At 37.0% G+C, this 24734-nt stretch overlaps 1 protein-coding gene across 12 annotated transcripts in view; it reads left to right on the top strand.

Moving 5' to 3' along the window:
• Positions 1 to 24734, top strand: part of LOC117303065 (voltage-dependent P/Q-type calcium channel subunit alpha-1A-like) — a 126227-nt gene that overhangs the window by 70658 nt on the left and 30835 nt on the right. For 9 of the 12 annotated variants that reach the window (XM_033787128.1, XM_033787126.1, XM_033787123.1 and 6 more), the window contains 11 exons: positions 3149 to 3232; positions 4355 to 4360; positions 5350 to 5466; positions 5983 to 6048; positions 7124 to 7218; positions 11305 to 11473; positions 12051 to 12178; positions 13541 to 13637; positions 14047 to 14152; positions 14599 to 14703; positions 15904 to 16013. In XM_033787128.1, coding sequence (XP_033643019.1) covers positions 3149 to 3232; positions 4355 to 4360; positions 5350 to 5466; positions 5983 to 6048; positions 7124 to 7218; positions 11305 to 11473; positions 12051 to 12178; positions 13541 to 13637; positions 14047 to 14152; positions 14599 to 14703; positions 15904 to 16013 — 1083 coding nt within the window. Of the gene's footprint in view, positions 1 to 67; positions 179 to 3148; positions 3233 to 4354; positions 4361 to 5349; positions 5467 to 5982; positions 6049 to 7123; positions 7219 to 11304; positions 11474 to 12050; positions 12179 to 13540; positions 13638 to 14046; positions 14153 to 14598; positions 14704 to 15903; positions 16014 to 24734 lie in introns of all 12 variants that reach the window. The other 3 variants (XM_033787122.1, XM_033787125.1, XM_033787124.1) reach the window with 3 other exon arrangements.

The raw sequence follows: 24734 nt of genomic DNA, 5'->3' as shown, positions 1-24734 counted from the left end.
CTCTACCATTTCCCCCCCCCCCCCCCCCCCCCCGATTCCATCTCCCCCAATTTTTTGAATCACCCAGCAATATAAAGCATCTGATGAGTACGTTAATGTTCTAGCTTACCTCAACATCGCCTTTACGGTGCTCTTCACTATTGAAGCTGTTCTTAAGCTCATTGCTTATGGGCCAAAGGTACAAACAGATCTACATGTATATCAATTCAGTTTTTTAACCCCTATTTTTAGAATGAACCAATCCGGATTTGGCAAAAGACCACACCCAGTTTATACTGTCAATCAACCACACCCACTCATTTGAATTTCTCATGCAAGCAGTATGCTGACATCTACTTCAATTTCTGTAGCTGTAGTAATAAGAAAAATACTATCAAATTTCCAAATACACAATGTAGTTTGAAACATATATGTCTTTTGTAGATTTTCAAGGAAACCTTTCAGAATCTTGATTCTTTGTGAGGTGAAAGTTGTCAAGAAGTCCAATCTCTAAACTGTGGACTAATTTTTTTAGCTAAGAATGCAGGTTACCTTTCCAATTCCAACCTTCCTTGACCAATAAAAAGCGCCTAAAATTAAATCATTTATGCTCCACCCACCTTGATGGGCGGGGCATACTGCCTATCCGGATTGGTGTAATGTGTTTTGAAATTACAACTAAACAATTTTTCCATCAACTAAACAATTTTTTTAACAGAGTTCAACTGATAACACTGTTTTTAATAGTATGTGAATAACCACATTTTGTGGCAAAATTGAATGTGCATTTTACAGAATTCTTCATACTTGGTTCAAAAGTTCTTTAAAAAAACATGGGACGTTATTTGAATATGCAATGGATTTTTAAAAATGTACCCATTGTCACCTAAATTTGCCCTTTACCTTTGTGTTTGAAAATGTCCAATCTCATGACCCATGCTCAATGGCTGATGATGCATGAACAAGCCTACTTTGCATAAAATCGTTGCATATGCATGAGATGCTCTTCATTTAAATATTTGAACAATTCATTTTGTGTGCAGGTTCATGGCATTGTTTTTGATGATTTTGATGTTTGTGACCAATCAAGCTGTGTGTATGGTCTACATTGTTTTATTTGTCAAAATTTAATTCTCATTCAAACTTTACTTTTTCTGTTGTTCAATTTGTCGGCTCAGGACTATCAGGTTGTTATTGCATTTTATCAAAGTGGTTTTGCTTTTTTTTGGAGCTTCTGGTTTATTTAGGTTGTTGATCAAGAGTCATCTCAAAAGAAATTGTTTGGTTAATGAAAGCAAGAAAAACTATTATAATTATATATGGATTTTGGGTTATTTATCAATTGTATACACATTTTTCATAATGAAATTGCAGTTAAGAACCTTATTATTGCTGAGCTGACAAATTTGAATCTTTGATCCAGTTTAAAGGCAGTGCACACTATTGGTAGTTACTCAAAATAATTATTAGCATAAAACCTTACTTGGTAACGGGTAATGGAGAGCTGTTGATAGTATAAATCATTGTGAGAAACGGCTCCCTCTGAAGTAACGTAGTTTTCCACGAATTTTATTTCGAGACCTCAGAATTAGATTTTGAGGACTCGAAATCAAGCATCTGAAAGCACACAACTATGTATAACAAGGGTGGTTTTTCTTTCATTATTATCTCGCAACTCCAACGACCAATTGAGCTCAGATTTTCACATGTTTGTTATTTTATGCATATGTTGAGATACACCAAGTGAGAAGACTGGTCTTTGACAATTACCAATAGTGTCCAGTGTCTTTAAATATACACATGTATAAAGTCACAACAAATTCTTTTACATCACTTTTACATCATAACATTAGTAGACTGCTGACGCTGAGAAAGTATTCTTGAAAACTTTCTTGAAAATCTTTTGAAGAGATGGTTAAAAAGGAAATTGTGTCCTCTTTCTGGAGAAAAATAACTAGAGAAAGCACGAACTAAAAATATTCAGCATCTGTTTGACTAATGCTCAACATTGACTTTGTTGTGATTGCAATGATGCGTTCTATAATCATTCCTCATTTCTTTTTCTGTTTTTATGTAAATTACAATCCAGGGATTATTACTGTCTATCTGTCTGATTACTAGTGGGATATCATTCACAAATGTCTTTTGTTGTTGAAAAAAATCATATAAAAGTTTTTTTGTTTTTTTTCAAATGCGTGTTTTGACAATGAGATCAAATAGTCTGCTCACATATCGTAATGCATTCTAGAGCAAAGCAATTAATGTGTGTCAGACTCAATTCTGGGTGGGTAGGTACATGTATACTTATTCAAACCGAGGACCCATAACAAAAGAGGGCAATAGGGTCCACGGTTCGGGAAAGGTCCACAGTTGGAAAACGTGTACAAAACCAACGGGAGCTGTTGCAAAAGAGGGACAAGGAGGTCCTAGGTTGCAGGTGTATACAAGCTATGTTGGTGGGTGTGGGTTCAAATCCTGGTCATGACAATTATTTGTGTCCATGAGCACTACACTTGACTCTAATTGCTTCTCTTCACCCACGAGGGGCAGATATGGTCCTTGTGATAGATTCAGATTGTTATACTACTTATTTGGCAGCGCAGGCTGTATACTCGTCAGGGAGCTGAGATGGTTCAAGAAAATGGGATAATTAGGGGATTGACTAGGGGTAATACTTTTTGAAGCACAACGATTATTTCTTTGGAATTGCTCTAAATAACAGCCATTGCTATTTCATAAACTCCAGTGGTTCCCAAAAGGATCAAGGCAGTTTTAAGACAGTGATATACCTCTTCTAAAACCTCTTCTTTAACTTTTTCTATAATCTCTTGATTAGTTTTCATTTTATTCTTTCTTTACTTCTTTTTCTTCTAAAACTCTCTCCAATTTAGTATTATTTGCAAAAGAAAAATATGATTTTTCATCAGTCATTGGCACAGATGTCATTGTTTTGGGTCATTTTTGTTGGAAACCTTCTCTCAGAAAATATATTCTTCAACTCTCAATGTCAAAAGTAACTTATAAAGTGAACAAGTGTTTCTTGCGGTCATCTTCAAACCACATTTTTCCATCTATCTTTCATTTCTCAAATGTCTTTTCTGTAAATTTTCCTGCTGTATGGCAAGAGTTTTTGTTTTTTTAACTTCTTGAATCTAAACCTTTCATATAGAACTACTTCCGTGCAGCGTGGAACACATTTGACTTCATCACTGTGCTAGGAAGCATTGCCGACGCTATTATAACTCAAGTCGGGGTAAGTATTCTTCAAATAACTGAGCACCCTCCCTCCCCTACCAACACCCTAGCCCCTCCCCTTCCAAGGTTTTAATACTTACATGTAGTCGGTAGCCTTTATTTTTGTAGTTGAGCCCAATATTTTGAAAAGAAAGAAAAACGGTTCCAGTATTACACAAAAGGTTTAACGATATCTTTAAAACTTCATCTGCTAAAATGCTGCCTAAGAGTTGTCAGTTGAGCATACTTTGTTTTTATTAAAATGATGGTCATACTGAAATATGGGATAATTACATAGCTACTTTTGTTTTTTTTCATTATTTTGAGTTGAGGACACTTGATTATAGATTACATTGCAACAAACTGTATTTAGGTGTCTTAACATTAATACTAACTTACATGGTGCTTATGTGAAGTAAATAACCTCTAACAAGTTTGGCAAGCAGTAGTTGGCATTAGAATTCAATTCAATTGTGTAGGATTCCCTTAATAAGTGTCTTACTGCAGTGAAACTTGGAGTAAGTAGACATGCGTGCATTAAGCTTTACCATGCTGTGACCAATTCAGTCTGCTTCCCTGGGTTTTACGTAAAGAGTATAACACAAATGCATATAAGGAACCAGACTATTTGCACCACCTACATAAGGGCTGCGTTTTGACAACCCCAACCAAAGCCCAACCGAGTCCTTAAATCGGTCACTGGTTGGTCCGAACAGCGATTGTCACTGCGCCTCAACCGAGACGCGAAAACGCTAAACCGATGGCCAATGTTTGAGTAATTACCAATAGTGTCCACTGCCTTTAAGACAGAACCTTCAGCCAAATCAAACCACTGTAAAAAGGATATCTTGAAAAATCAAAAATACTTGTTCTTTGTTGAGAAAGAAAAGTCATGTCGAATTCTGCATTTCCTGCCTCCGTTGGTTGAATGTTGATACAGTCCCGTCATTCTTACAGCAGGTCATCGTGGTCAGGGAACCCTGGGATTTATTACCCCTTTTTCCTCCTCCGCCTAACCCCTCCCCCTATAGGGCCCCCTTATATTACACTTTAAACCATCAGTGTTAATATACAACCCCCCCAAATCCGGTGCATGCTCGTATAATTTGTTGTTTTTGTCTCTGATTTTTCCCTCTTGTAGCCTGATGTAAGTATAGCGTCAATTCCATCCATTCACCCTCTGTTGGAAATCCCCACCGGAAATCCCCCTACTCTGTTCCCCAAGGGGGGACCAACCATCCATTCCTTCTCTCACCACGAAGCCAACCCTTAAGCCAACGGCCTAGACAGACCCCACTTCCTCTGCTGCTGTTTGCTATGCTACATGTCGCTGAGGGTGGTAGACTCTGTAGTAGCCGTAACCTGTTTTTACGTTTTCTCGTCAGATTTAAACGGTTGTATAAAACTTTGTTTTGTTTTATAACCTGTTGTGAGTTGAACTATATTTGCACAGTATCTCGGAATGAAAAACAAAACCAAAAACAGCATTAATATTTTGACTGCTTAAATGATTTGGACAAAAAGTCTTTTGAAACGCACAAACTGATTGAATTAGACTAATCAAATTGATATGCAAGAACTAGAAGAGATATTCTTTATCCCGATGCAAATTTAATATCTGTTGTAGAAGAGATTTATTTGCTGGAGTCAATCAAAACATTCTTTAAAGCCAAGTTCAAGATATGTTTCCAATGTGACCAAGCGAATTTTGTTTAGTTTGTTCAATTTTCATAAAGCATGAACCAGGCTTAAGAAACAAACCTTAAAAAAAAAAAAATCCTAAATTTCACACTGTATTTGCATGAAGTTTTAAAGAAGTTTGAAACAATTTGAATGGACCCTTCCCATGAAATATGCTTATTACATTTACGCATTCGTACAGACCCTACTGGTTGGCAAACGCCATAGAGTTGTGCACTAAGCAGACGCGCAATCGCGTCTGCGTCACACAGCCATTAGCCACGTACAAAACAGCGCGATTTTCCCTCATTTTGCCAACCAAAATGTTAGTGCGCACGCGCTATGTGCAATGTACATAGTTCATGGGAAGGGTCTATTGTTGAAGGATATCTTATGAATATTCAAATCATTTGATTTTGCATATTTGAATATTCAAACTTTTTCCCCCTCGGTCAGGATGGCTTCATTAATCTCAGTGTCTTGAGGTTGTTCCGTGCTGCTCGGTTGATCAAACTACTCCGTCAAGGGTCCTCCATTCGAATCCTCCTCTGGACATTCGTACAATCATTCAAGGTGAGAAAAGGGGAGTGGTCCGGAACTCCTTATAAAGGAGTGATGATTTGAAAGAACAGATGAATTCTGAAACATACTCCTCGACAGTAGAACAAATAGGAAGAGGAGTTATCAAGGACAAATCTGCACAGCAAAGTAGATATACATGTACATGTACACATGGTGTGACCGCACACTGAACATACAGTTACATGTACATACAATGCCTCTCAAAATCTACATCCACATCTATACTAATACTTGTCAAAGCCTTTTCAGCGTATGGACATGGTGAGAAGACAAAAAATGAAGACATTTCAGTTTAAGATGTGGGAGGAAAACCCCCAGAGAATTATTCCAGGGAAACCCACGCAGTCAGGTAGGGACTGAAAACCCAATCCACATAGTGCCTCATGTAGGATTGAGGTGCATGGCACGGCAAGAAACCACTACACCAACCTGACTCCCATAAGAGGGACTAGTTGTTGCGTAAACAGTAAAAAGTAAAATGTTGAAATTGTTTTTGTTCTTTTACAGTCGCTGCCTTGGGTTTGTCTTCTAACATTCATGCTGTTTTTCATCTATGCAATCATTGGCATGCAGGTAGGTTCTTTATCAATCACATCCAAAGGACCTTTCCTAAACCTCGGCTTGGGCTCCGGTCCCGGTTTGGGCTCTTTGGACCCAACTTGGGCTCTTTGGGCCCAACTTGGGCTCTTTGGGCCCAACTTGGGCTCTTTGGGCCCAACTTGGGCTCTTTGGGCCCAATTTGGGCTCCCCGTCCCGGTTTGGGCTCCAGCCCCGGTTTGGGCTCCCTGGGCCCAATTTTATAAAGCTGCTTAGGAAAGAAAATATTGCTAAGCAGTTTCCTGCTAAGCAGAAACTAGCTGGATACCAGTCGCAATTTGTACTTGTGACATGGTTGTTTGGCTGGTAACCTAATTCTGGTAAGCATAATTCTGTTTATGCCTAGCTACTTGTGCTTAAGCAGCTCTATGAAATAGGGCTCCTTCATCAGTTTTAGAGCAGTGACACTTTGCACAGTGATTTTAACATCAAACAGACTTGGTGTTTATATCCCTTTGTGGGAGTTGCCGAGTTCCCTTGATGGGAAGCTCATTTAAACAAACAAACAAACAAACAAACAAACAAACAAACAAACCAAAGATGGAGCATTAATTTTGGTTTTTACCAATACACCGATGTGTGTTACATGTAGAACTGTATACTCAGTACTTTCCTGAGTCCTGTGAAGAAATATCACAGGCATGTTACTCAGGTGGGATTCGAACCCACGACCCTTTCAATTCTAGAGCAGTGTCTAACCAACTAGACTACCGAGGTTGCCCGGTAGCTAGAGGCAGTTCAAATTCTATGTTTTGGCAGCATACCCAAAAGAATGATGTTGTGTTGTTATTTAGCCTTCGAGAAAGACTCTACTTGGGTCAAAACATCAGGCCATAAACTTTTTTTGTCACGGTAACGTTTGAAAATCAAGCTTTCAGTTATGTGACAACAACAACAAAATGTCGTCATTCAACAAGTAAAAGGCGTATGTTATGTTTCCATTTGTTTCATGTATTATTTTAACTAACAAACCTAACTGAACCTGGTCCGTGACTTTGTCTTTCCTGTTGTGTTCCCATGGGGGGGTCGTCACTGACTTATTTTGTTTCAGATCTTCGGCAATATCAGCATAGCGGACGACGGCAAAGCCATTAATCGTAATAATAACTTCAGCAACTTCTTCATGGGACTTCTACTACTGTTCAGGTAGACTGACTTAGCGTCACGCTTTGTCATGCATGAATTGATCCGGATATATCTGTTGCTATGGTTACTAAGGAGGGAAAAAAAACCTCATGCCCACGAACCCTTTGTAAAATTCAAAAACCTGAAATTGAGTGATGTAAACAACATGGGATAGAGTAAACATCATTATCTAACATTTCCTAAGTAAATTCTCAAAATTATCAAAATTATCACCAAATATAAAAACTATCAAAGTTCTCAAAATTCTCTCCAACTTTTTTCCACATAAGGAATCAAGTATTAAGTGATCAAGTTCTCTAACTATCCCATCATTGTGACTCACGTCAGCAAAGTTCCATCAGTCGCATCTAAAATAGCCTTTTCTCCTCGGTAACCATGGCAATAGGTCAATCAATCCTTCATGGCAGCCATTTTCTTTCTGATCATTTTGTCATCTTTTGCTTTATATCCATCTCATGAATTATTCTTCTTTTCCATTTTGCATCTTTTTTTTACCCCATTTCACCCTTCCCTCATGCTTCTATATCCAACCCCTTTCATCGGTACTCTGCATGCTACGCAGATTTTTGGTACAATCAGGATAGATGATTCCACCGGTATCACGAGATACAATCATTTTCATGATTTCATCACCGCGCTTTTATTATTGTTCAGGTAAAAATAAGGTAGCATGCATGTAACTCCAACCCTAGTGTACAGTCGGACTAACTGCTACTAATCCTTGCAGCTTGATTTAGTTAGTGTTGCTTCTTAGATTTTTTCAAGAACTTTTTCACGACCAATTCAAGTACTGACTCCGCAGTAGTGCAGTTAATCACGATCCTAAAAGCTAAAGTAGTAGTCCCAGCCAATTTTCTACACCTTCCGCCCAGGTAGTGGTTAAACAGCAGGACAGTTCTTTTTAGAACTGAGAAGTCTCCCGAACATCCAATAAATCTACTTTGTGGTAGTGGAATAAAGAAAGACAGTTCTCTAAGAACAAACTCTACCTGGCAAGTAAGATACACACATGGTGTTACTACAGGGATGAGATTGTTCAGACTTTTGGCTGAATTCAGACTTTTTATGTCGGCATGGTGAAGAAAATCAGACAATACTTTTTTCCACAAACAAAGAAACCCTGCTCATTGGTCTACTTCTCAAGTGCTTTGGATACTGTTTCCAAAAGCTCCTTGGAATTTATAACCCTAGGGATTACCAATGGTAGAAATGGCATCATTTCAACATAACCTTTGAATTTGTATTCAAGTTTCAGACTTTTTCGTTAGTAATGACTCTCACCCCTGTGTTATCGCAAACCAAAAATATATAGATTTTTTTAAATTTTTTTGTTTATGCAAGTTCGCCCCAAACAAGGCTAAACACCACTCTAGGTAAGGGACTACAAAAACAAAAAATGATTTAAACATGAAAATAACTCAGGAGAGCTGGAGGCAGGAATTGATATTCCTCTTAAAACAGTCCAGATGTAGGATGGTGGGGGGGGGGGGGGGGTGGAAACAACCACCAGGCAAGGAGTTCCAAAGAGATGCAGTACATGGGTGAAAGCAACAAATAGTTTAATATTGTAGTGTCTCGGCGAAACATTCACAAACTTTGTTACCAGATGGTTGAGAAGTTTACCAGCAACATAATGTAAAAAGAGGTTGCTGGATTACAAAGTGTGTCTAGCTTTGAGTTACTTTCTCTCAAAGATGATCAGAGTACACTGATCGAAGCGTTGAGTCCTTAACCATCGGTTCTTTTCAGAACCAACACAACTCAAAAGAGATTTTCACATGGTGTTCCCCGTAAACCTCTCTTAGTTATGCTTTCGCCGTGCAAAGTTTCAATTAGTTTGACCTAGCTTGAGCTAAACTACAGTCCAAAATTTGTTTAGGAATGTAGTGGATGAAACATTGATTGGCATGGTTGGCTTGTGTGTAAAGTGCTCCGCTCTCACCAAGGTGACCCCGGTTCGATTCCCGGCCAGGGCCATTATGTGAGTTGAGTTGTGCGTTGGTCCTCTGCTGTGCCACAAGGGTTTTCCAGACTATCCGGTTTTCCTCCCTCGGGGAAAAATCAAACACTTTCGATCTTGGGTGTGCTCCGTGGTCATAATGGGTTGATGTGGCTGGCAGCTTGCATGCCTGCTTCTTGAACACGTTGTAGCCGCGTCCTTCGCAATTCAGCACTTAGCTGCGAGTAAGGATGATAAGCCCCCCAAATTATTGTAATTATTTTTTGTGCTCTTAGCCCTGGCTAGGTATAAAAATGCTTGTGATGATCACAAAGACTTGTAGGCTAAATGTTGCCCTGGTTGGACTTAGGTCAACGCAGTAGTATAATAGTTTGTAGGCTAAGGTCTCTGTGCATTGTTTTATGTTAAATGGTCTTTTCAAGTCAAGACATAAATGTCTGAAATAATTTCCGAGAATTATTTTGGTCTCTGGACAATATAAAGGCATTCATCTGTCAAATTTGTGTACAAATTGTATACTGTATCGTTTGGTAATTGTCAAAGACCAGTCTTCTCACTTGGTGTATCTCATCATAAGCATAAAATCACAAGCCTGTCGAAATTTGGGCTAAATTAATCATCGCAGTTGCGAGAAAATGATGACAGAAAAAACACCCTTGTTGGATGAATTGTTGTGCTTTCAGATTGGAATAATCTTCTAGCTAGAAGTGTTTTTATATTTTAGTGAGAAATTACCTCTTTCTCAAAAACTACGTTACTTCAGAGGGAGTTGTTTCCCACAAAGTTTTATACTATCAACAGCTCTCCAATGCTCGTTACCAAGTCAGTTTTTAAGTTTATACTTGTCTTGAGTAATAACCAAATGTGTACCTTCCCATTGAGTGTATTGTGTACCTAATACTTACTATAGGTCTGGTTATATTCACAACTGGGCTAATTTATTTGATAAAAGTGTACCGGTAACTAGTATGTTCTGAAGGCCATTATTTGTAACAAGGTCTGTACAAAATTAAGCTTCCATTATTTGATATTCATTTGCATGATGGATATCTTGTTGTTAACTTAACGCAGTTGTGTTTGTCTTTTGTGTTTGTTTGGTCTACAACAACTCTGATTGGTTGGTTGTAATGTCTGTGAGCTGATTGGTTGCTTTCTGGTTGGTTTCAATTTGATTGGTCAGCCCCGCTTGATTTGATTGGTTTCTTTGACCAATGAAATGAAGACATTAATGAACCCTAATCACCATGGCTAGATGAATACTGTTGAAGCAACAGTCAATATTTGTGTTGATTCAAACACATTGTGATTGGTCAGTAGTTACTTAGTCAGCCATTCATTGGCTCAGCGATTTGTAGGTTTTAGATAAATAGTAAGCTTGCAGCAATGTAAATAAATGCAAAGTAACCCAATTTTTCCTTTATATACTACCCATATATAATGCATGTGATATCCTTCTGGTACTATCATCTTTACTGCACCCTCTCAACATTCACAGCAACAATTGTATAGTCTCATTCATCGCCTCCCAAAATAAACAGCACCCAAAGCACCCCCATGCACACCTCACCCGCATCTCCAACTCCAAAACCAAACCCCCTACCCTGTTACACCTTCTCGGACTAACCAACTCTACCATTAACCATTCCTAGTTTACCATATGTCTCAATTCTTCATCCCCATCTGTATTTGCTTTTATAAAGTCATTTTATTTGGTGATAATAATATAACAATTTTTTGGAATAAATTTATTTATTCTATTGTCTTAATTGCACGAAACACCAAAATACAATGTGCTATGCAAAAAGGAAAAAGCAAGCATTCAGGTCGAATGGAAGTCAAACCAAAGACAAAGAAAGAGATTTGAATGAAAACTTATTCAGAGTTTATTAGACAAGGAAATCTCTCTTTAAAAAAGATACAATCAACTATCCGACAATGCCTGCTCCTTTGTTTGGCCAGATTCCTTTTTAATTTATTTTTTACACGAGGGTGCAGTGATTTACTTAAAACCAAGTGTTTACAAAAAGTTTGCTAAAGATGAAGAACGCTCAAGTCTGTAGTATCAACTGTTATTATTTTCTTAATTTGACATTTGGTTTTTCTGGTCCTTGGTTGACTTCCCACAGGTGTGCTACCGGAGAGAGTTGGCAGCTAATAATGTTGTCATGTAATTCTCATTCTACTTGTGATGTTGGCAGTCTTGGAGCCAACTACACTGAAGATGAACTAAATGGATGTGGCTCAGATTTCTCCTACTTCTACTTCGTATCATTCATCTTCCTTTGTTCTTTCCTTGTAAGTCACATCTTAGATGCTTAATCAAATTATTCTCCAAGCAAGTAGGAGGAGGCAATAGACCAGTTTGTTTGTTGCCTGATCGCGCAAGTGCTGAAGGCTGGCAACGCAAAGTTTTATACACAAAGAAATGGAAATCTGTTGTCGTTTGTTTTACTTTTTAAGCAAAATTAAATGTCATTCTCAATTATTTACACAATTTCCCTGACAGGACAGCATGAAATAATGATGCAGAACATCATTGTAAAAAAAAATGATTACTAAAAAGAAAGTGAATACAGAAATTCTGGGGGAAAAATTGCTACTTGTTACAATCAGGTAGACTGGCACCCAAACAAAGATATTGACAAAATAGGGAAACTGCCAGTATAGGGCTAGATAGCTCAGGTGGAACAATAATGTGGAGCTCAATGGTCAAAATCCCACTTGAGTAAATTTGTCTTTGTTCAACCCCAAGTTCTATAAACATTGCCACGTCAATTTCCCTCTTGGTTTATTACTTGATATTTGCTGACATAGATTGATTGAAAGAAGAAACATTTCCAAGTTTTGTAATCATCTCACTCTTTATTTGTAGATGTTGAATCTCTTTGTGGCTGTAATTATGGATAATTTTGATTATCTAACGAGAGACGCTTCTATCTTGGGAGCTCATCACCTGGATGAGTATGTCCGAGTCTGGGGTGAGATAGAACCAGTTGGAACGTAAGTCATCTTCCTTTCTTCATCTTCCTAATCTCTGCATAAACCTTCTCCAAATTAACTTGCCCAATAAAGGCACTGGACACCTTTGGTAATTGTCAAAGACCAGTCTTCTCACTTGGTGTATCTCAAAATATGCATACAAGAACAAACCTGTGAAAATTTGAGCTCAATTGGTCGTCGAAGTTGCAAGAGAATAATGGAAGAAAAACACCTTTGTCACACAATGTTGTGTGCTTTCAGATGCTTGAATTTGAGACCTCAGCTGAGGTTTCAAATTCAATTCAAATATTTTAGTGAGAAATTACTTCTTTCTCGAAATCTACGCTACTTCAGAGGGAGCTGTTTATCACAATGTTATTTACTTTCAACAGCTCTCCATTGCTCGTTACCAAGTAAGTTTTTATGCTAACAATTATTTTGAGTAATTACCAATAGTGTCCAGTGCCTTTAAAGTAAATCCATACAAAGACAAACAAAGTATCAGGAATCAGAAACTTTACACTTTTATCTTCGTTTTATATCTTCTTTCGGACAATAAAACATATTGACCAGGAGTAGTCCAGGGAAGTAAACAAGTTTAAAAGATTTACCCAGTCAGTTTCCCTTGTGGTTTATATTGATATCTGAAACAAAAAAGTCGCATCCCCTTAAGGTGATCCCCTGGCTGCCGCTTCCCAGGTTGTATCGTAATTTGGGTGTGATCCCTGGCTACACGGCAGTTAACGGTTGTATGGCTTCTGACTGTCACCACCAAACAAAGATATTGACAAAATAGGGACACCGCCAGCATAGGGCTACATAGCTCAGTTGGTAGAGCGCCGGCACGTTAATCCGGAGGTCAATGGTTCGAATCCCACTCTAGTCAATTCTTTGTTCAACCCCAAAAGTTAAAAAACTGTCATCAAACGATGTGTTTTCCCCACAAGATTCGATGTGTTTTCCCACAAGATTCAGTGTTTTTTCTGCATGTTGATACATTGTATCAATGCAGTAATTTTCCGCAGATAAAGAGAAATCCTACTCTTTATATGAATACTGTTCCATGATTTCAACATTCTTTCAAAGTTCTTGATCAATCAGACCATGTTGTCAATATTGACATTTTGTCAGTAAATTCTATAAATTTATTTAAAAAAACACAGTTCAGCAGGCAGGTTTTGATGTCTTAAAAGCCATTTTCTGATCAAAAATCTCCTTTTATCTTTATTCGTGTAAAACTAGTTCAGTGACTCTGTTCTAGAAAACCAGTTCCAAACTTTTTTGTGAATTGTAATCTTGTTAATTTTATCCTGTTGCTTGAATTTCAACAATTTTCATGATTTTCTGGGTTTGATCTGATTTGATTGACACTTTTGATTTCAGTGGACGATTACATTACAAAGAGATGTATGAAATGCTAAGAACAATGGAGCCACCTGTCGGTTTTGGAAGAAACTGTCCTTACAGAATTGCTTACAAGGTAAGATCTAGTTCCCTGCCTGTATTCTGGGTAATAGTAATGAGAAGACCTGAATGGGATCGGTCTATTTTCACTCAAGCCACAGTTTGATCAAATCTTACAGATAGTAATAATAGTAATCGGTTTGTAGCACTTTACACACCCAAGGGGATCACAAAGCGCTTCCAACATTATTATCCCTGGTCACTGGGCCTTTTAATTCATTCCTTAAACCATCTCAGCTCCCTGGGGAGTATACAGCGTATGCAACAAATGTGCGCTACTAAGCTAAATCAATCACAAGAACCATCTCTGCCCTCACAGATTTGTATCTGAGCAAAACACTGTCATAAAATAATCTTGTTCCATCATATCACTAAGTTAAGAATGTCTTAAAGATTTGACTCATTTCTTTTCTCATATCCGACAGCGTCTAATAAGAATGAACATGCCGGTCGCTGAAGACAAGACGGTTCATTTCTCCACCACCCTCATGGCGCTCATCCGTACAGCACTGGACATCAAAATTGGCAAAGGTGAGATGTGAACCCTAAACCACTCCTCTTATGGAAACACGTACAGGAACACTCTGCTAGGGTCAAAACGTCAGGCCGTTAAAAACTTTTGCGTCTACTTCACTCATACTTACCTGTAGAGCACAGTACTATTTTGGTTGGGAAGCAGTTTGCAACAGCTAATACATTATTTTCTCACCTCTAAAGAAACAATTATCAAATGTTTTTTCTGAATGATATGAGTCTAGGAAGTAATTAAGGCGATAAACGATGGTTGCTTGACTTGCACTTGACTAAGGTCTTTATTCTTTCATACCACTTTGTAAGAAGACTAATAACACAGTAGTGCACAGTATACATGGACATGATAAAGTAATCCCATATCTCAACAATTTCAGTTGTAGGTTTAGCCATTTCAGTTTGTTTTCCGATAAATAATAATTTGTTTGTATATTGTGTTTCCTCAGTGGCCGATCGAGACAGACATGACAGTGAACTACGGGATGCTGTCAAGAATTTCTGGCCGACTCTGAATGCAGACAAGCTAGATCTCCTAGTCCCTCCAGACAGCGGTAGGAAATCAGCAACAATTCTCCTTGAATATTTACACTCTATAAAGGCAGAGTCACACTGCAGCGATAACAAAAACGATAACGATCACGACGCAAAGAGAAGGCATTCTATTGGTTGAATGAGCGTGCGCGTATTCTGCGTGGAGCAATTCAACCAATAGAATGCATTATTATTGCGTCGCGATCGGTATCGTCTTCGTTTGCTGCAGTGTGACTCGGCCTTAAGTTACTCTTTTTGATCTAGATTATCTGATTATCTAATCTAGATTATCTGATTATCTCATCTAGATTATCTGATTATCTAATCTAGATTATTAAGTTGATTACCATTGTGTGTTAAGCCTGGTTCATACTTCTTGTGAAAGTGAAAGTGAAGCAAACCTTCCTGCGTCATATTTATGAAAAACAGCGCGTACCGATTATTGCGCCACAAATAATTTGCTTCGCTTACGCATGAAGTATGAACCAGTCTTTTATCATAATATGCTGAGTACTTTCCTGAGTCTTGTGAAAACAATCCACATGCTTATTACTCTGGTGGGATTCGAACCTACAACCTTTGCCATTCTAAAGCAGATGTCTTTACAACTAGACCACCAAGCTTGCCTGATAGCTAGCGGTAGTTCCAATCTTTTATATTCATAATAATAAGTCGTTATTGTTATATGATCTTCCTGTCAAGAGAACTCGATAAACTCCCACAAGGGGATGTAAACGCCAAGCTGGCAACAGCCAATCTCTCTAAAACAAACATTGGTTTTACGTCTAAGGTTATGACTTGCACAAATTGAGAAATTGATTCAGTAACTAGACGACAATACTATAAATTCTGTTCATTGTGAAATCAGCGGTTAGCTTGGTAGGATTCGAACCCACAACCTTTTGATTGTAAGTGGTGCAGTCTAACCACTGGATCATGATGTGACATGGGGGTGAAAACACTGTCTTCCCCTGGCCTTAGGAAAAAACGACAAATCATCGATTGGGGGGAGAGAAGTTTTCAGAGCACAGCACCGAGGCTTTGGAACTCCCTTCTTTCCAACTCACTTAACATTATTCAAGAACAGTTTAAAGACTCATCTACTTAGAGAAACATTGTATTAAGTTTGTTTTTCTTATTATGTTATGCTACTTTCATTGCTTTTATTATTATTAGCGTATTTTGATGAGATCATCTTATCTTCTTGATTAATCTCTCAGAGTTGATTGGGGAGAAGTTAACTGTGGGGAAGATATATGCCGCTCTACTTATTTATGAGACGTGGCGAGAATACAAAGCAAAACTACAGAGGGATGGTCATGCGAGAACGGTAAGCAAAAATACCAACCCGTTTATTTTTATATTTTGTTATAACTTAATTTTACTGTAAAAAGATTGTGAGAATTCTAATCAAAATAACATTTGTGTAATCATGTCCTGTGCATAAATTGTTAGGTTTCAACCAGGATTTTTTTCCCAGAAATTTAAGTTTTTAAATAAAGTTTTGTTGTAGGGTAGTTGACCTAAACTTTACAAAATGACCACAGCCATTTTTAACCTGCCATGCCCATCTTAAATCTGAGGCAAGTTTTTGACATTTTCTGTTTCTACAAGTAAATTATAACTCCTGTGTTTGTGTTAAGGAGGTGGTAGAAAAAAACTTCTTAAAAGGAGTGAGGGATTTTTATAGGAAGGAGCAAAGATGACCAGATTATGTGGAATTGAATCGTAGTTGAGTTTTTTATTTGATATCCCGTTAATGTTTATTTTCTGATATCCCATAAATAATTATTTTCTGATATCTGTCCATTTTCCTGCCTCACAACAGTTCATGGAAGTTATTGTAAATATCATAATTTATACCAATTTAAGTTTGGCACAAACTAGTTTAATCTGGAAGGTTGTTTCAACTAACATGATTTGCAGTGAGTGTGCCATCATGATGAAAACTTGGGTTTTTTATCTCAAAGCGTCGCCAAGATTCTTCAATTTCTTGACAATTCCTACAATTATTGCATTCTTAAAAATTCCAGTTGTCCCCGTTGACTTTGTAGTTGCTCATTATGGTCCAGGACTTCCACCCTACTACAAATAATAACTTTATTTGCTGCTATAACACCGCATCGCTTTATAAATCCCCAAATTATCGCAGCAAAGCTCCGCCAACACTTCCATTCACTGATGCCACAAATCACCACACTCCCCCCTCACCCCCCCCCCCCCCCCCCCCCTCCCCCCCTCACCCCCCCCTCCCCCCCCTCACCCCCCCTCCCCCCCAACACACACACACTCCAAAAGAAGCACAGGGATTGTCCTTTGCTCTGGTTGCTAACCCATCATCATTATTTTATTTATTTGTCACTGACACGCCCATTTTTTGTGTACAGATTTCATCTTTTTTAAAATTTTGTTGCTGTGTCATAAGAATACCATGAAACCCGCTGTTTTTGCACTTTCACTTTGATTTCCATTGTTTGATTTCATTGATGTTTTGTATTTGGGTTTTTTCCCAAACTTTTGATTACTTTATTCATTATAATTTGCTTAAACTTATGCTTATAAATATCATCATTTGTTTGTTTCCATTTTGTTTGATTTTGCTGTGTTGCAATCATTTGCATATAATTTGCATGACTTTACATATAATTTGCATGAATTTGCATGTATTTACCCGCCTTTTATTCCCTCCTTTCAATGCCTGCTTCCCGCTACTCGTAGGAGTTGTCCATTTTCCAGAAGCACTACAAAGAAAACCCCTACATGGATATTAACAATATCTACTATCAAAAACTCTTCACAAACAAATTCAGAAAAGTAATTTTCGGTTACTCTGAGAGTGATTTTTTTGTTGTTTTTTTAAGTTTGCAGTTCTGTTTAAGTTTTAAATTTATTCAGGTTTTTGTATTTTCTCATCAACATCTATTACCATTAAGGAATAATACAATGTTTGATTGCTGTGCCGTTTGAAAGCGTCATTTTCTTTATCCTCATTTTTTAAGTGGCACTCCTTTCCACATTTTCTCAAACCATTGCCGTGGGTACTAACAGACATTTCAACCCCAGCAGAGTCTTTCTCAAAGGCTAAACCAATTTATTAAAGGAGTTTTTGGTTGAGTTTAAAGTGAGGGTATACCAGTATTATAGAAGTTAATAAAAAATTAAAACCAGAAAAACTTACTTGGTAATAAGCACTGCAGCTTTTGATAATGTATAATATTTTGAGAAACAAAGGAATGTGTATTTAGAGAAATCAAGTCAAACACTGAGACACATTTCTACTCGGATTGTGTATTCTAATTATTGATTATTTTTCCTGCTGCAGATTTGTAGGAATATCTCAATCTCAAAAACACTACCACAAATATTTTTGTTGGGTATAAATGAAACAATTATCACCAAGACAAATGTGAATAATTTTATAATTACCTCTTGTGGCCAGATCAGATGCTCATCTTGCCGAGTCTATAACCTTTTGCATTTTACTGACGCTTTGTAATCTTTTGGCTTTTGGCTTCTTGTGGCTACAGCTCTCGGCTTCTTATGGCTATGCCTCTTGGCATCTTCCGGCAATGCCTCTTGGTACTTGTGGCTATGTCTTTTGCCTTCTTGTGGCTACGTCTTATATGTCTCCTATGCTATCACGATGCATCATGGATAATGAGCGGTCTCAATTGTTGCATCATGACTTCCGATTTTAGATTTTTTCTTGAACTCTGTATCCGATTAGATCTGTTGTATTTATCTTTAACTGTGTATCTTGTTGTAATTTAACAACATTATCTTCTGTTTGTGGTAGAGTCTTCAAATACATGGTATGCGGAATTTGTAGCATGTAGTTTTTTTAGAACCGTTATATCCGTCTTTTTGACCTTCTTGAGACTGTGTATATGAGCGTATGGGAGATGCATTACCATGGTAACAGTATATTTAGGAGTAGTTGCTGGTTGGTAGTTTGCCATTTGGTCTGTAGTGCATTTGATATACTTTTAGCTTTTATAGTCTATTTAAAGGAACCTACAGTACTGTCCCTGGAATGTAGTCAGTTACATGTTGTAATGCTTGTGCATTTTTACTTGGTACGTCTGTAAATTTTCTTTCCTCGTGAACTAACTTTCAGTTTATCCAGATTTGCAGGTTCAAGTTCAAGAGTTCTGATCCACTCCAGGGTATAATAATAATATAATATCATCTTGTAGAATAAACCGTTTTCTTGTGTTTTTTTTCTCCGTTTTGATAACTACATGACCAGCTTCGTTATCAGAAGCGTATGGAATACCTACGCAAGGTTCGTGGCCGCGGGGAACCGACGTTACTAGAGGTCCCAACCTCGGACGGAACCTTCCACCGACACACCGTACGCGAGGTATATGTCTAGAACAACCAAAACTCATGCTATATCATTGCAGTATATCTTCTCTCTGAGTAGTCCTTTAGTAGATATCTTAGAAGATATATCTTTCGATTTCTTGGTATAGCCGTCAAACTTGAGCTTTTAATCTTTTAACCCTATATAAGAATGTCAAGTATTAACAAAGTCTAGACATACTAACTGCAACGGACAATATTGATTCGTATATTGACAAAGACAATTTGGTAAAAAGTGCAGTAGTTATACATGTGCACGTAACTTAAAATACCAGCATTTTTAACCTTTAAATTTTTTTTTATAGCTTCACAATGAAATATTATTTCAAAAAGTGTATTCAAACTTTTATGAAAATATTAAAGACTTCATCAAATTTGAGAAAACATTTAGCCTTTCTATTTTACTGAATCCAGATTTGATGGCACTGTACATGTCAAAACTCATCAATATCAGAAACAGCTTTCTTTCAACTCATATACATTGGACCACAATCTTGTCACATGCTGTTTGAGGCTTTATTTCATTGGGCAATAGTCCTGTCACATGACTTTACAAGCTCATTTTATTGGGTAACGGATCTTACATAACACTCACCATTCTACCCACAATCCATCAGACTATAACCAGAGTCAGGGGCCCAATTTCATAAAGCCTATAAGCACAAAAAATTGCTAAGCACAGAATAAATAGTATGGCTTACCAGAAACAGGTTACCAGCCAAAATTACATTAAGTTTGCATTGTTGTGTCTGGTGCCCCACTCAATTGTTGCTTAGCAAAGAATTTGTTTAAGCAGTATTTTCTGCTAAACAGCTTTGTGAAATTGGGGCCAAGCTATTTTCAGCAGAGGAATCTGACTTAAGACCTAAATATGGAGTAATTTTATCGGGTTCATTATTTCTTTTTCCATCACAGGTAGCAGGGTTACATTTTAGATATATGGTGGCGGTCATAATCTTTCTATATTCTTCATCTACATCAGGTGCCGGCTCCATTTCATAAATCTTTCCATCTTTCTAAAAAGGGATTTATTTTAAAGCAATATCCAAACTCAAGTGCCCTTCCCTTCACCAATTTCTGTGAAAAAGTGAAAAGAGTGTCTTTACACCATTTGCAAAAGCCGCAACCTTAAGTTTGGAAATTTGTTCTGCGTTTTTTCCTTCTTTTTAAAATCTTCATAAAGAGCGAGCTGCTTTATTTTTGTCCCATGCTGCAAATCCACCAAATGAATTCTGATATAATCAAACGGTATTGCTTTAGAATGTATTCTTGCTTTTTCTTTGCAGGTAGATATCTGAGTCTAACTCTTTTCATTGCATTCATGGATATTTCCATGTGAATTGAAAATAATTTTTGTGGTTGAACAAAAAATTGACTAGAGTGGGATTCGAACCAACGACCTCCGGCACGTTAATCCGGAGGTCGTTGGTTCGAATCCCACTCTAGTCAATTCTTTGTTCAACCCCCAAAATCATTTACAAATTTACCCAGTCAGTTTCCCTTGTGGTTTATATTGATATCTGAATTGAAAATAGATAGAAGATTTAGGCGGCCCCCAAAAAGCTCCCAACCTACACGGAAAGTTTACAGGACCCATCATAACGTTTCTTAAAGGCACTGGACCCTATTGGCATAAAAACTTTAATTGTTAACGATCAATGGAGAGCTGTTGATTTGTAACGAGTAATGGGGAGAGGTTGATAGTATTAAAACATTGTTAGAAACGGCTCCCTCTGAAGTAACAAAGTTTTCGAGAAAGAAGTTATTTTTTTATTAACATATTTTAATTTAATTTCGAGACCTCAGAATTTGATTTTGAGGTCTCAAAATCAAGCATCTGAAAGCATACAACTTCTTGTGACAAGGGTGCTTTTCCCCATTATGATCTCGCAATTTCGACCACCACTTGAGGGGACTGGTCTTTGATAATTACCAAAGGTGTCCAGTGTCCTTAAACTTGTACAAAACATCTAAATCGTCCTTCTGGTTGTGAGAATGATTTTCATTTTTAGAAACAATTTCAGTTCAATTCAATTCAATCTCACAAAATCCTTATTGAAATAAAGTCCAGGCTTTCACCTCCATTGATTTCAGCACTTAATCAAAAAGTAATTGAATGGTACAAAGCAATTCAACAATTTACTTTGATTTTTCAGCATAGATTCACTAAAATGATCGATTTCAACGCCATTTTCTTCTTTCCTGTAAAATGAAGGGTTGGGGGCTTTTAAATTATTTACAAATTGACAACTTTTTGCAAGATGAACCAAAATCATTATTTTTTTAATCAGAATTACAAGTACACTCTTGAACTCACTGTTATAGACATTTGTAGATACATTCTCAAATCCATAGTGAAATTCTTCAAAAGAAAGAAAGTTTGTTGGGTGGTTTGATTTGCAAACTGCAACTCGCCCAAATTGGGAAGTTTAATTTTGTAACAATAAATATACCCGGTACTGAATAGTCTAAAAAGCAAAGTTCTATATAAAGTTCATTCATAGTTTTCTTGTTGGATCAGGATGCTTTACAAATTAAAGAACAAGTTTGTAGAACTTTCTGAAAAACAACTTCCTGACACCAAATTCAAAGAAAACTGTAGTTTAAAGACACTGGACACTATTGGTAATTGTCAAAGACCAGTCTTCGCAGTTGGTGTATCTCAACATATACATAAAATAACAAACCTGTGAAAATTTGAGCTCAATCGGACATCAAAGTTGCGTGATAATGACGAAGGAAAAATCACCCTTGTCATACCAAGTGGTGTGCTCTCAGATGCTTGATTTCGAGACCTCAAATTCTAAACTTGAGGTCTCGAAATCAAATTCGTGGAAAATTACTTCGTTCTCGAAAACTACATTACTTCAGAGGGAGCCGTTTCTCACAATATTTTATACTACCAACCTCTCCCCATTACTCGTTACAAAGAAAGGTTTTATGCTAATAATTATTTTGAGTAATTACCAATAGTGTCCACTGCCTTTAAGTGTGTACTTGTTTTTCAAACTTTGATGATTACTAACTCATATTCTTGGCACTAATAATTCACCTTCTTTAGATGGGCTCACAAACCGGCATCTAACACCAGCTGGCATGTACTACTCATCACCATTATCAACATGAACATCCCTCATCATAATGGAACTTTCCATTCTTCTTTTTAATTGTTAATAAGCACGGAACACTCCATTGTGTCAAAATTAGGGGTGGGAGTGATTTCATGATGTTTGTAAATAGCTGTATTAAAGATAAAACATACATATATATTTGGTACATAAAACCAACTTACTTTTGAAATAATTTGTATTAAATATATCTAGCATAATTCTGTTTATACCTTCAAAGAAAGAGAACAAAATATACATGAACAAATCCTCAGCTGTAGTTTTTACCCCTCCCACCCAAAATCACCATTTTTAATTTCCCTTTTTTATTTTCTTGTATTTTTTTGTGTTGGTGTGGATAAATCAAAGTATGTTTTTCTTGCAGGAATCTTTTGCGTAGTTATGCTCCGTGGTTCACCCAGGGTTCACCCCAGGGTTTTCACCCAGTGTTCACACAGTGTTCACCCAGGGTTCACCCAGGGCTACTTAAACAAGCTTGCCACCCGTTCTGGTCTTCTCAGCTTTACTTCTGCATGATCCTTCTCCTGTCATCTAGGCTCTATTGATTTGTCTCAAAATTATCCTTCAGATAAAGAAATTATTGTACAATTTATCAACTCAAAGAGTTATTCACAGTAAGACAAAGTTTGTGTTGTTTGGTCGATTCATATAACGTGCTGAAATTGTAATGTCTTAGTTTTTGATGCAGTAGAACTGCTGTATCGTCTCATCTAACACACTAACAATGCATTCCATTTTCTTAATCCATCAAGATCATTCTTAAGGACCGAGATTTTATGATGATACATTTTGTGTTTTGAGACAATTGATAAACCTATTTGAAGAGATCGTTCATCATCTTTTATATCGGTACCTTTGTGCTCCCACCCAATTCAGCCTTATACCCAGTTTACTTGTTATCAATATTTCGCGGTTGAGGTATTTCACTGTAAACGTAGTGTCCCAATGGTTACTGTAGTTTATATCTCAATGGCTATCATATTTTGTATCTCCTTGGATACCATCATTTATATTTCCACGTTTACAATAGTTTATATTTCCACGATTACCATTGTTTATATTTCCACGGTTACCGTAGTTTTTATATCTCCATAGTTGCCAATGTTTATATCTCCACGGTTACCATAGTTTGTATCTCCACGGTTACCATCGTTTTTATTTCCATGGTTACCATAGTTTACATTTCCACAGTTACCATAGTTATATCTCCACGGTTACCTTAGTTTTTCTATCTCCATGGTTACCAATGTTTATATCACCTTATTGCCAATGTTTTATCTCCAAAGGTACATATATTTTGATACTTTCGTGGTGGCTGTAGTTTTGTCGCCTTCAGAGGCTCATCCATCCTAGTGGTTATGGGAAATCTTGCATCATTGGTACCTTGTTTTCCATGGTTACGGATCCCTCTTTTATTCATGGCAGTTGTTTTGATGATATTCTCATCTCTTCGGTGGCTGTGGGAGTATCTTTGTTTCCATGGTAACTATGTTGTCTTCCCAGGAGTCATTTGTGATGATTCCCCGTCATATGATTTCCCATCAGATCAGGCTGTATTCCTTCCATCCCGTTTAACTGCCATTTTTACTCGTTGACAAATCCATTTTTCTTGTAGCATTGAGGAAAATAAATCATCTGAATTTTGTCTTTTTTGGAGGTGTAAAATTTCTTACCAGCATCTATTATTCTGAATCTGTATCAAACCATATTTGATAACTTTCAGCAAACATAATTTGTAATTTCTAGCTACAAACAACCAGATACACAGAAGGCAGTCAAAATACCAATTCAACACAATTTATTCCGAATTAAATGTATGCTGTATGTATTCCTTCATATATATAAAACTACAGTTGTCTTTATTTCTGCGTCTTTTATTAGAAATTAGCTCAATGAGCTTAATGCTAAAAAATATATGTTTAAGTTCAAAGGTGTATAAAGTTCAATTTTACTTTTTATAAAAATAAAGAAAATTGTATAATATTTTACTTGTCGAAAATGTTGTATTTCCATATGACAGAACCTCAAGGTATCAATATTCAAATATCCATATAACTCATTTGTGAATATTATGTTTAATTGTGAAATGTGTGGACATGTACAGTATGTCATTTTATTTAGTCTTAGTTTTGTACGTTTTTAAAGAGTTTAATGGTACAGCATTTGAATCAGTAGTCGATTAAAGTTGTTAAAGCCATTGGACACTTTCGGTAAACAGTATTGTCCAATGCCCACACTTCTTGTATCACAACTTATATATAAAATAACAAACCTGTGAAAACTTAGGCTCAATCGGTCATCGGAGTCGGGAGAAAATAACGGGGAGAAATCTGTAATTCTCGACAACGAGAATTGATAATTGTTTTAATGTTTTCTCGAAAAGTAAAGCATTTCATGGAATAATATTTCAAGAAAAGTCTTTTACCATTACCTTTCTGTAAACCCTGTAAGTTATTTGTAAATCTGTAAAAAAAAAAAAAAAAAAAAAGAGTGTGGTTTCGCTTTTGATTTAGAATGTTACGGATTTCATTACTCCAATCTGAAAACGATCCGCTAAC

Source organism: Asterias rubens, chromosome 19 (assembly GCF_902459465.1).
Source record: "Asterias rubens chromosome 19, eAstRub1.3, whole genome shotgun sequence".
Taxonomy (NCBI): domain Eukaryota; kingdom Metazoa; phylum Echinodermata; class Asteroidea; order Forcipulatida; family Asteriidae; genus Asterias; species Asterias rubens.
Note: the sequence above shows the minus strand (reverse complement) of the source record. Positions and strands in the feature narration are given on the sequence as shown.